Source organism: Lissotriton helveticus, chromosome 3_1 (assembly GCF_964261635.1).
Source record: "Lissotriton helveticus chromosome 3_1, aLisHel1.1, whole genome shotgun sequence".
Taxonomy (NCBI): domain Eukaryota; kingdom Metazoa; phylum Chordata; class Amphibia; order Caudata; family Salamandridae; genus Lissotriton; species Lissotriton helveticus.
This window is the reverse complement of record NC_136061.1, coordinates 1,826,755,995-1,826,768,348: the sequence shown is the minus strand read 5'-3', so window position 1 is coordinate 1,826,768,348 and position 12,354 is coordinate 1,826,755,995. Positions and strand designations below refer to the sequence as shown.

The 12,354-nt window shown below is 42.8% G+C and overlaps 1 protein-coding gene across 2 annotated transcripts in view; it reads left to right on the top strand.

Annotated features, from left to right (window-relative positions):
* SYT8 (synaptotagmin 8) overlaps positions 1 to 12,354 on the top strand; it is a 259,634-nt gene that overhangs the window by 32,834 nt on the left and 214,446 nt on the right. The window contains exon 1 of one of the 2 annotated variants that reach the window (XM_078682751.1): positions 9,776 to 10,303. The exons of the other annotated variant lie outside the window; for it this stretch is intronic. Coding sequence (XP_078538877.1) covers positions 10,278 to 10,303 — 26 coding nt within the window. The 5' untranslated portion in view covers positions 9,776 to 10,277. Of the gene's footprint in view, positions 1 to 9,775; positions 10,304 to 12,354 lie in introns of those variants that run through there. 2 annotated transcript variants of the gene reach the window in all.

The following is a 12,354-nucleotide window of genomic DNA, read 5'->3' as shown; positions in this document are numbered from 1 at the left end:
ATTTCAAGTTGTGGGATCCCCCAGGTCTGATCCTCTGCTTCAGTTAATAGACCATCATCATGACTTAGTGGTTCGAAGCAGGTGTTAAGGTCACCCATCACCACTACATGTCCAAAATTAACATTAGAGCTTAAAAAGTCGTCTAAACAAGTAAGGGTATGCGAAACTCTCCCACCCGCCACTCCCCTCGCATAAACATTAATCAACATTATCACCAGCCCACTACGTGTTTGAATGCTAACTATCAATAAATCAGGACAATCAATAAAAATTTCCTTGACAGTTACACCTTCGGCTTGCCGAACCCATGTTGTGAGACCACCCATAGCCCGGCCTCTCGGTCCTTTGGTCGCAGGTTTGTAAAAATTCAAAAAGCCTTGGAGATACACTGGAGAAATTGCCCAAGTCTCCTGCAAACACCAAATATCTCCTTGAGAAATGAACTCCATCCAATCAGGAATACAAGTGCAAGATTCTAACCCTGCGATATTCCAACAACCCATGACAGTACCCTTATTGTGCATTAACTCACACGGATTGGAGGACACAGGGGGGTGGGAATCATTAGACACGGGGGCGGTTGCTTCGGACACAGAGGCAACCTGGCTCGTACCTGACAACCGCAAACCCACAAGTCCGGCCTGAGGACAGGGCTCTGAATTTACACCTGCTGTAGTAGCACTCTCTGTGATAGAAGGGGTGAGTGCTATTTCCAGTGCACCTGTCTCCACTCGATTGGCCGTGTCCCCCTTAATGCAGTTACGGGGATGTGTGGATAAACTTCCATTAGTGGATGATAAATTGAACAAATCACCCCCCCCTTCAATATAATCCGAGTTAGATGCACCAACCCCTATCAACACTGCTGGTCAATCATTAGTTGATAACCCTGATAGGGGATCATAGAGATTCCTCAGCGGTATATTCCACTGGTCCTTGGGGTTCAGACTAGGTGGATTGTGGTAAGCTGGATAAAAGCTAGGGATCTGTTGGGCCTGAGGAAAAACATAGTTTGGAGGAGCTATGGGATACAGTGTATTATTTGAAGCAGGATAATTAGGTATGATTGGTGGCCCAGGTGGTTGAATTTTAATTTTAGCCCAACCTGGGGTGAGTTAAACAGACAGGAATTTTAGGGTGGTGGAACAAAGATGCTGGCAACTCCGGTGATAAGCTCCTAAAGAAAACTTCGAAACCCTCGACTCTTTTTTGTAATTTGTTTTTATCAAAATAAGTACTAGGCGACTGTAATTCAAAAGAGAAGAACTGCTCATCTCTGAAAGCATTATCTAAGCACATACTGACCCAGGAATGAGGTTCATTCTCATCATTACATGTGTATGTGAAGTGTTTCGAACTCTTTGGAGATAATAATTCTATATAAATTCAGGTGCAATACAATACATATGGTGCCCATAGTGGGGGCTATAAGAGCACACGTGGAAGCACAGAAGATACTGTTGAGTCCACAAAAAAGTTGCAGGAGCGGGGCAATGCAGCTGGAGCAGTCACTGGCTGAACAGGCCAAGATGTACAAATCCTTTTTGTAGTCACAAACCATATGATTCTCAATGTTATAGGGGTTTCGACTCCAAAGTGGCTTTTCCTGATGCACAAAAGTCCTTTTACAAGTCGGAAAATGATTTCCCTATCACAAAAGAGCATTTGCAATCCTTTCTGAATCACAAATAAGAGGTGGCATGAAAAGGGCATCCCGCTCCTAGTTGCTTTTTGGAAAGGATGTATGCTTGGATTTAGACTGCAGTTGCAAACAATGGACGAGTCACTGGCCCTCAGGCGGGTGGTAAATGATTCACAAAGGGGAAGGTGTGGTACACCTTCCCCTCTACAAATCACGTCATTGAAGAGAGCAGGCAGTGGTTCAGAGTAACATTGCCTGCTCTCTCACCCCACCATCTCTTCCCAAATTGGCGAAATTCTTTTTAAAGCTGCAGCTGTAGCTTTAATGGACATAGGCTACTTAAAAAAGGTCCCTTTTTGCAAAGCACTGCAGGATCGGAGGTGCCCTGTCCCTTGCAGGCCTTTATGCCAGCATTGGCTGTCGTTCACAAGGAGTAACAAAGTACGACCTGCTCAATTAATATCTTTAAGGCAGGTCGTTTTGTAACAGTTTTACAAAACAATGTGTGATGAAACCTATTAGTACATTATTCACATTGCAAATTGTATTCTCATTCACAAATCCATTGGTGTGCAAACTGTGCATCCATGGTTTTGCACATGGGAATAGTGCATTGGCCCCATAGAGCGCAGGGTCCAATTATGAAGCTCAGAGTTCCATTACACGTAGAGAAATTCTTGAGTGTTTTACCACATGCTATAGATGAAAGGTCTTCAATATGGGCACCGAGAGGGGTTATTAAGGCCAGGAGTATTTAATCCTTGGAAAAACATGGGGCCATATGTATCAACATACAGTTTTGCGATTCCTAAATAGCGATTTTTAAGGAATCGCTATTTAGAAATCGCAAAATGGTATGTATGTAGGAAATCGCTTCATTTTAGCGATTCCTTAACATTCCTAAATTGCGATTAGCAAATTGCTAATCGCAATTTTCCCATTCATTTGGGAGGCCCATGGGAATGAAGGGGAAATTTGCGATTAGCAATTTGCTAATCGCAAATTGCGAATATTTTCAAGGGTGCAGGGGTGTCACAAGAACACCCTGCTGCACCCCTGAAAATGACATGTCTGGGCATATGGCGCACATACATGCCCTAAGGGCATGTATGAGTGTCATATGGCACCTTTGAGTTTAAAAAAAATTGCTTTTTGAAAAGAATTCGCAACTTACCACCAACTAGAAGTTGGTGGTAATTTGCTAATCCTTATGGGCATTTTTGATTTTATTTTTCTTTGATACATTGCATTTAAGGAATCGCAAAATTTGCGATTCCTTAAGTGCAATCGCAAAATAAGGAATGGCAAATTTTGCGATTCCTTATTTTGCTGCCAAAATGTTTCATACATACCATTTAGTAAATTAGCATTTGCAAAGGTCGAAATTCTGCGAATTTCGGCCTTTGCGAATGCTAATTTGCTTGATACATATGGCCCATAATGAGGTGTGACTTCCATGGCAGCAACAATAACTAAATAAAGCCCGGGGAGTGAGGTACAAAGACAACATTGGGGTAGTCGAAGTATGCAAGGGCATAGCTTCAGGGGAATGTTTGAGGTAGGCTTGGAAAGCTGTGCCAGGTTCAAGTTTCCAGGCATACTACTGCCAATGAGACACCCAAAAGGTGAAAGACTAACCCCGGGCAGTGACTTGGGGTGGCATTCTGAACCATATTTCTTCAATCACTGTGCCACACCAGACAGAGGTTTGGCAGACAGAGTAAAGGCATACTGGGTGGAGAAGGGAAACATCCAATACAGCGCAGTCATTACATTGCACTACTCTTACAACGCAACTGTTACAACACAACTGCCTTGATTTGATTTATTGATTTATAAAGCGCTATGACTGCTGTAACCAACTAGGGAGGGACAACAACTCAGAACAAAAGGGTTTTCAGCAGATTTCCAAATACCAGGAAGTTAGTACACAGGTGTAGGTGGATAAGAAGTTGGTTCCAATAAAGGGGAGCTAGATGAAAGAAAGCTGTGCCACCCATGCAAGTTTTTTTAACGCATGGGATGTGCAGAAATGCTTTGGACCCTGACCGGAGGGACCTGGATGGCTGGTATCTGCCGAATTTGTCTGATAGATAGCTAGGACCCAGGTAGTTTAAAGATATGTAAGCAATGCAGCAGATCTTGATTTTAATCCTCTTCCAAACCGGGAGCCAGTAGAGCATTAGAAGTAAGGAAAGAGAAGCTGTTCTAGGGGGGGCATTGGCAACCAGGCGGGCCACAGTGTTCTGGACAACCTGCAATTTATTCAAGGAAACTTCTTTGGCAGAAATCAGCAGAGCAGGCGGCTTAGCACTAACCCTGGGCAAAGCACTACGCTAGCGTAGTTTGCGAAGTTTGCGCTACTTCGCACTACGCGAACTGCACGTAGCACAATGCAAACACGGGTAGCGTAGTGCAGCTGTCATTTTTTGCTTGCTCGCGGTCCTCAACGTCAAGTTGGCCACCGCGAGCAAGCAAAATGACAGCTCGGAGAGATTTTTTTCTCGTGCGCGATCAGCAACATCAAGTTGCCGATCGAGAGCGTGGAAAATAAACCTCCCGGTGAGATTCTCAACACGGGGAGGTCAGATTTCTCATTGCGAGTGGTCACGTATGCTTGCGACTGCTCGCGATGAGAAACTACCAGTTCGCGTTGAGAAGGCTGCCGCTCCAGTAAATATCTACTCGAGCGGCAGTAAAAGACAGTTTGCACTGTGCAAGATGCTGTTTTCAGTGATTGCACAGTGCGGACAAGCATCCGGCACTGTGCAGTCATCGTGAACAGGGTACTACGCATTTTGCGTAGTGCTACGCCTAGTGCTACTTCGCGAACTACGCCCAGGGTTACTTAGCACTAATGTCTGGATCAAAGTTTTCCGCGGGGAGGATGGTAAGAAAGGGAAAGCTCTTCGTAGGAGACTAACCCCCTGTTTCATCATTGTCCTCTTTTGCGAGTCCTTAATAGCGATTATTAAGGAATCGCTATTAAAGACTCGCAAAACGGGATTCATGTAGAAATCCCAATATTATTTGCGATTTCTACAGCTTCCTTATTTGCGATTAGCAAATTGCTAATCGCAAATAAGGATGCGATTTCAAGGGTGCCAGGGGTGTCCAAAGGACACCCTGTAGAACCCCTGAAATGTAAATGTAGACTGATGTTGCGCACACACATGTCCAAAGGACATGTGTGTGTGTAACATACAACTTAGAAAAAACTAAAGTGCATTTTTCTAAGTTTTCGCTATTTACCACAAAGTCAGACTTTGCGGTAAATAGCGGCCAAAAATAGCGATTTCGCAATTCAAAAATGGTTCATGAATTGCATTTTCATGAATTGCATTTCGCATGAATTGCGAGGAATTGCATTTATTGAAATTCCTCGCAATTTAGCGATTTCGCAATTTGCGATTTTTGCATTTGGGGTGATGAATCCCAAATGCAAAAATTGCGCTTGCAAAGGGCCAGATTCTCAGAATCTGGCCCTTTGCGAGCCGATTTTCCGTTGATGAATCTGGCTGTAAGTGTGTGGAAGCTAGCCCAAGCCGTAATGGCGGCGTGCTCCTCTAGTGTTCGTTTTTGATCTATACGAACTCCTAGATTTTTAACCACCTGTTTTGTGATTACATCACATGCCATTACAGTGCATGCCATTACAACACATGTCACTACAATGCATGCCATTACAACACATACCATTACAACGCATGCCATTACAATGCATTATAAGATAAGTAATAGAGCTTTTTAAGTCTTAAGGTGGGTATGGGTTTTGGGGTAGATGGGAATAGTAATTTTTACCCCTACGCTATCCATTACTTTCCCTGCTGTTGCACTCACTGGAGTGGGAATAGTAATTTTTACCCCTATGCTATCCAACACTTTTTCTACTGTTGCACTCACTGGAGTGGGAATAGTCATTTTTACCCCTACGCTATCCAACACTTTCCCTACTCTTGCACTCACTGGAGTGTAAATAGTATTTTTTCCCCCTGCACTATCAAACACTTACCCTTCTGTTGCACTAAAAGTAGTATGCATTGTAATGGTATGCGTTGTAATGGAATGTGTTGTAATGGTAGTTTAAAAAAATGTGTTGTAATGGCATGCAATGTAAAAACCATGTTGCAAAAGCGTTCGTTGTGTAATTGTTTGCGTTGTAACGTCATATATTACTGGAGGTGGACTGTACATCTTCCACCCTTCCTTTATTGAGCCTGGCAAGTTTAGAGATGTCCGCCGGCCCGCGACAGATATCTATACATTGAGAGGTTACTATCAATGCAAGAAAAGTTTGATGTATGGCCCCATCAAAGATGATGGCCGGCCCTCAAACTTTGCTAAAGTTTTTTATTTTCTGAAAATCTACTCCCAAAGTGGGAGTTTGTTTAAAAAAAATAAAAGTAACAAATGAAACCCACACCATGAAGCTTTCTCGAGTTGTGCAGTCAATTTTTCTCTAATTACCGTCCTTCACCACCAGGATATACCTAGTGTTGCGAGATATAAAAAAAAAAGCCATCTGATTGAATACTGTAACCAGTCGCTCCAAAGTGCATGGCTTGGTTGGTGGACATAGACATCAAAGCTGACCTAGCAAGAAGGGAGAGATGCTGCTGTCCTTGTGAGCAATGCATGTACCATGAGTGTGGACAGCAGAACAGTCTATCTGCAAGCACCCTCAGTGATATCAAACGCATAATGTATGCCTGCAGGCATGGTTCCCTCAGGGGCCTGGTAGAATGCTAGTAGTAGAGTTCCATGATTCCGAACCCCAGGCTGTGTCAGAGTACAAGTGCCCTCTGGCTTTCTAACCATCCTTTTGCCCATGGACATTCCACTCCCTTTCAAAGTGCCCTCGCTTACAGGTACGGGTGGAGCAAACCTACCTGAGGCTAGGCCTTACCATCTGGTAGGACCTGCCCATTATATTCTTATCAAAATCTGCTCCCGTTGCTGAGATGTAGAAACATCAGCAAGTCACAAATTCCTACTGGCCTGAATCTGCTCAGCATTTTACCTTTCTGTAGCTGTTAAATACCAAACAAGACCCGCTGGTAGCATAGTTACTTGGCTAGTTAGCACATTACAGAGATCAATGTGTACGCAGAAAGGCTGCAGGTTTCAATTGTGATTCTGCCAATCCTGTCCCTCGTTTTTCTCTGGTTGAAACAACTGTTCTTGAGTATTTGTATAAATTCAAGCATTGACAAATTGTATGATTTGGATTACGTACTGTTAGTCACACTAATAAGACATCAATTAAAAATTTAGAATAAACAACTTGGTTGGTATGAGTAACTTAGTAAAAATGGCAAAGCTTCTTTTTCAGACTTTTCCATGCTTCCCTTCGAATACATTTTTAACATTGTTAATTGAGATATAATTAAGTTTAAATGAGCAACAGGAAAAAGACGTGCAAGTAGAAGAAAACGTATATGTATTCTGTTCCATGGATGTTTGGAGTTCTCGGACATAGAGAAATAATATTTTAGCGCCTCTTTGAGCTATATATGCAGGTTAATGGGTCGACAATACAGATAATTGTATAGTTAAGGAAATGGTTGTTACAAATATCTGGCATGGATTTGATATTAAATATGATCATTCTAGCTTTTTGTTCTTATTAACGTTGTAAAAATCTTTTGACAAATTGCCAGGATATTACTTGTTTGGAGATATGATAAATGTACACGTTTATGGAATAATCCAATAATTCTGAGAGCGTTGATAGCTGGTACTCAAATATGGCAGTAGAATGGGATAAGGATTCTGGGAAATCTTCTTTGGGGGTGGGGGCACATGAACTCACAGGATCTACAGAAAGAATTAAGGTCTCCTCAATTGGGGACCTTCTTTTCAATAGGTAGAAATAAAAAACTGGTTGAACCAAACCAATAGAGGAACTATTAGAAATGAGACTAATTAAATTACACTGTGTCAAAGGGAGATTTACAATCAATATTTTATCCTTTGGAACAGTTTTGAAGATGATAATACAAAGTAAATGGGGAAATGTAGCACTTCATTTAGAAGAACCAGAACTGGTTATATGTAATAAGAGGCTGAAAGGTGGCAGTGTAAGACACTAGCTATACTACTTTGTATTCAGACTGTATCATACACCTCTAAAAGTACATTTTTGGTTTCCTGGCTCCAATCCACAATGTCTTCCATGAAAGATTCATCGAAGATGTTCCGAATTGGTTGACACTTCAAAGTAGATTTTAAAAATGTATTACGTTTAATAGGAACTCTGGAATAATATTTGATTAAACTGCTCTTAGAAGTCCACCGTTTTGGCATACGGAGAGTAATTGCAAAGATTTGGAGCTGTAGTCTGTCGCCAGAAGTTATGGAATAGCTCATCGAGGTTAGATTAGGCTAGGAGGAAGACACCTCTGCAGGGGGCAGGGCAATAGTCCAGCACTCCTGTACCTGTGTGTGTCATACACGGATACTGCAGCAAAATCTAATAGGTCCCAAAGGGATGGACACAGATATGTCATGAGAATTTGAGCACAAAAATATACTATACAGAGATTAAACCATAACAGAGTGTTTTAAAAAAATATATATATATTATTATTATTTTTTTTTTAAAAGAAGCTAATCCTTCATTAAGTCAGCTATCATCAGAATAATACAAATAGACCCAAAACTGAGTTTGTCAAAAAATATTTTGTACAATGTATTACACATATACTGGTTAAAATACAATTTCCTCATGAAGTTCATAAAAACATAGATATTTCATACACAAAATATTTTTTTTTAGAAAACAAGTCTGTTGTTTTCTAAAAAAAATTCTTTTGTGTATGAAATATCTATGTTTTTATGTTTTTATGAACTTCATGAGGAAATTGTATTTTAACCAGTATATGTGTAATAAATTGTATAAAATATTTTTTGACAAACTCAGTTTTGAGTCTATTTGTATTATTCTGATGTTAGCTGACATAATGAAGGATTAGCTTCTTTTAAACATTTTTTTTTTTTTAAACACTGTTATGGTTTCATCTCTGTATAGTATATTTTTGTGCTCAAATTCTCATGACATATCTGTGTCCATCCCTTTGGGACCTATTAGATTTTGCTGCCATACTTACCAGTCCCTATTGTTAATTGTAGGGTACCTCCCTTTCTTTTGAACCTACACGGATACTGACCTCTCTGGATCCGTGTGTACCTTGGAGGGGTGGGCAGGTTTGTGCACAAATGGTTTTGAGGCCTTGTGAAATGTCCACCCACGAGGATGGATGACAAAGTGTAACTAAGAGCAGCTGTTCATGGAGGCGGGACTGTTGCTTCTTCTGAGGTTAAATGGAAGAATAAATAGCGTGGTTTGAGGACGGCTTGGGCCGAACAAATGGCAAATGACCTGTAGTGGGCCCACCTCACAAGGAAGCAGGCAGAGAGCACGAAAAACACTAAGGGAGAGGGTTGCCATCGGGTTGTTGAGGTAGGTGGCATGGCCGCACTGTAGTGTCTCAGTACTAGGGTAACAGAGAATGGTGCAAGCCAGGACTGCTGAGCGTTACGCAGGGTGGAGTGGGTCCCAGCACTGGAATAGCAGGGGGCTGAGGATTGGGTGGGTGGGGGGAGGATAGGCCACCGAGCTCAAAGTTTCTCTCTGCCGAAGTAGCATTAGGTGCTGCAGCAACGAGGCGCATTGGCTAAACTTAATGTGACATATGTAAACTGCCAGGGGCGTAGCTTCGGGGGGGGGGTTTAGACCCCCCTGAAATGTGTTCTGTAATAAATAGTTTGGTAATGATGCTTTCAGTCGGGTGAGGTGTGGTCGGATATCACCCTGGTTTTTACATGCCCACCCTTACAAAAACACACACACACACTCCTGTGTGCCTTATAACTTGGTTAGTTTGAAAACTGATGTGTATTTCAATCCACATTTGGCTCTCTCTTTCCAGTGACTCTTAAGTCCCCCCACCCGCCTCGTGTCCTGCTTCTGATATAAAGTATTTTTAGAAGCTATGCCATCGTGATTGTTGGGAAATCTGAAGTGTCCACCTCCCCCTCCGCCTACACCCCTCCCAATCATACTGACCAAGCTAGGCCCCTGTAAACCGTTTGCTACTATTCTGGACTCACCGGAGGGTCCGACCCTCTTCTGTCACAGCACTGGAGAGATCGGATAGACAGAGGGCCTGGCCCGAGCTCTCGGTATCTCAGAGCTAGAAGAGAAGGAACTGCTGAGTGAGGAATGAGGTGCATCGCTGGAGCGGCGTGGGTCCAGTACTGGCATACAGCGTGTCTGCAGCAGGGCCGGTTTAAGGCAGACCTGTGTGTGGTGTCTGTGCTGGAATAGAAGAGGCCTGCTGCCGGCCAACATGGGTGGGCTGAGAGCTGTGCAGGGGTCTCCCTTCGAGCATTATTCGCCCTCGTCCACTACAGCACTTCTGTGGAACGTTGTTGCCTAAAAAGAATGAGTTGCTGAACAGCCCTCGTCCCTGTGCGTCCCCGGCCCTCTCGCATCCTCTCTCCACTGCCTCAGCTGCCAGGAACGCTGGTATTCCAAGGAAAGGATGTGACTTCCTTCCTTCCGCCGACTCTGCGCCCTCCTGCCCACGGCGCTGGTACAGGCGAGCGCAGCGCGTCCAGCTGAGAGCAGAGAATGACGCCCCAGGAGCTCACTCGGAGGTAAGTCATGGGCCTTCTTCTTCAAGGGCATGTGAGGAGCGACAAGGAGCAGCCAGACACCTTCCGCTCCCTCGCCGACGAGCAGTCCTACCTCATTTTCAACATTCCAGTGGCCAGGGGCTGACATCAACACCCCACCCAACTCTAGATAAAGTGTGCACCCCACCGTTCACCACAGGCCACCATCAGCTAATAAAAGTCCTTTGAGTTACTTGAGGTTGCCACATTTCACCACTGGCCGCCACTTACTACCGTCCACTCATAGGCATCACTGCCCATCACTAAACACCTGTTACCTTTGCCCAGTGGTGCTGGAACAATTTTCGATGCTACCATTGTTACATCGCTGAAATCGTAGGCATTTTGAAAAATCCAAGCGTCATCCAAATAAACCAAGTGTAACAAATGTGCTATAGTTGTTTGGGCGTGGTAAATAGACGTAGTGCATTTTGGGGGGAATAGCCACTAAATTTACACAGACATGCTATTTTAGTGATAAAACTATGTAGCTCACAGCCGAAATAGTGTGTGGAATTCGGGTATCAGCTAATATTTGTCATTTGTGCATCACCACGTACGGTGTTTTGATTTTCTTTGTTGCTATTAAGATCTTTGTTTCCATCACACTTTAAAATGTGCTTCATATTTGCTCTCCTAATTGCTGACATACTTTGAAATATGTGTATAGTTCATTTACAGGTATTTACATTTTTGTGTTTGAATAAAAATTGACAGCCTGCATACAGCCTTTCCTTTTATACTCCCTGTAACCCAGCAATATTTCCCCCAGGTCCCTTTTGCAAAATCTTCTCACTTTACAGTCAGAGAAAGAAAAGTACACACCAGTTTCACTGTTAAAAGAGAAAGCAGCAATTAGTCCGACAATATAGTCTGGCATTCGCCCTTTGTCTTTGAACGCACAGCAAATGTGAGCACACCATTTAAAGGCATCGTTATTGCTCATTCTCATTCTGAACTACAGCATGGTTATTTTTGGGGTGCTGCGCCACCCACACACCCCTACTTCCAGTGCTTATCCAACCACCATTCCCAAAAGTTACTGCAATCACCAAAATCTGCCACCATATACCACTACTCACCATCAGCGACCATGAGTCACCGTCATTCAACATGCGGACTAGTCAGCACCAGTAGTCACTACCAGTAAACATCAACCGACTCCATTCAAAACAAACACCACATGTCTAATTTCTTCCATTTTGCTCCACTCACTAGCAGCCACCACCGCACTGCACACATCATCAGCAGTGGCCATCTGTCACGGTTAGTATCACTAGCTACTCCAATTTACTGCAGGCCCTTTAGCTCTCCAAGAGTCACCAGTGAACACCAAACACTGGAAATTCACACTAGTTCTCCTCACACCTCACAGCTCTATTCACCAGCTCTCCACTCCACTTACCACTACTAAGTACCAATAAGCACCAGTCACCAGATGCTAACAGTTATAGATTTCCCCAGGGAAATGTCATATCTACGTTCATTTTTTAAATGTACTTTATTAAACTTGTATTAACAAATCAGCCAGAATGACAACAGTATGTTTTGTATGGTCACACATTGCTCATATATAATTAGAACCGTCATTTTGAGGGATTCCATTATTATTTACGTATCCTTTACATTGGGCTATTTCTATCTCAATATCAGATTTTCCTTTTAACTAGGGGCTTTCACATTGGACTTGTGTTATTATATGTAGATTAACAAGGGTCGACATCTTGTTCTTCTGGGGCTCTCCACACTCGTCTCAAAGTGTCCAACTAATCTTAACTCTTCCGGGCAAACCCTGTTTTACCCATGCTCTTATGGGAATTTACTTAATTGTCAGTTAAAGTTGAGGTAGATTCTTTGCTATGTGAATTTACATGTACAACATATGTATTCACATCTAAATCACACATTCAGGTGGGAGGTGCAGGAGCAGCCTCATAAAACGTGAACGTTTAGATGCAGAATAAACAATAAAGAGGTCCTTGAAATGTTTTTCGGCTGGTAGCATTTGTTGTGTCCTCAAAGACTGCCACATA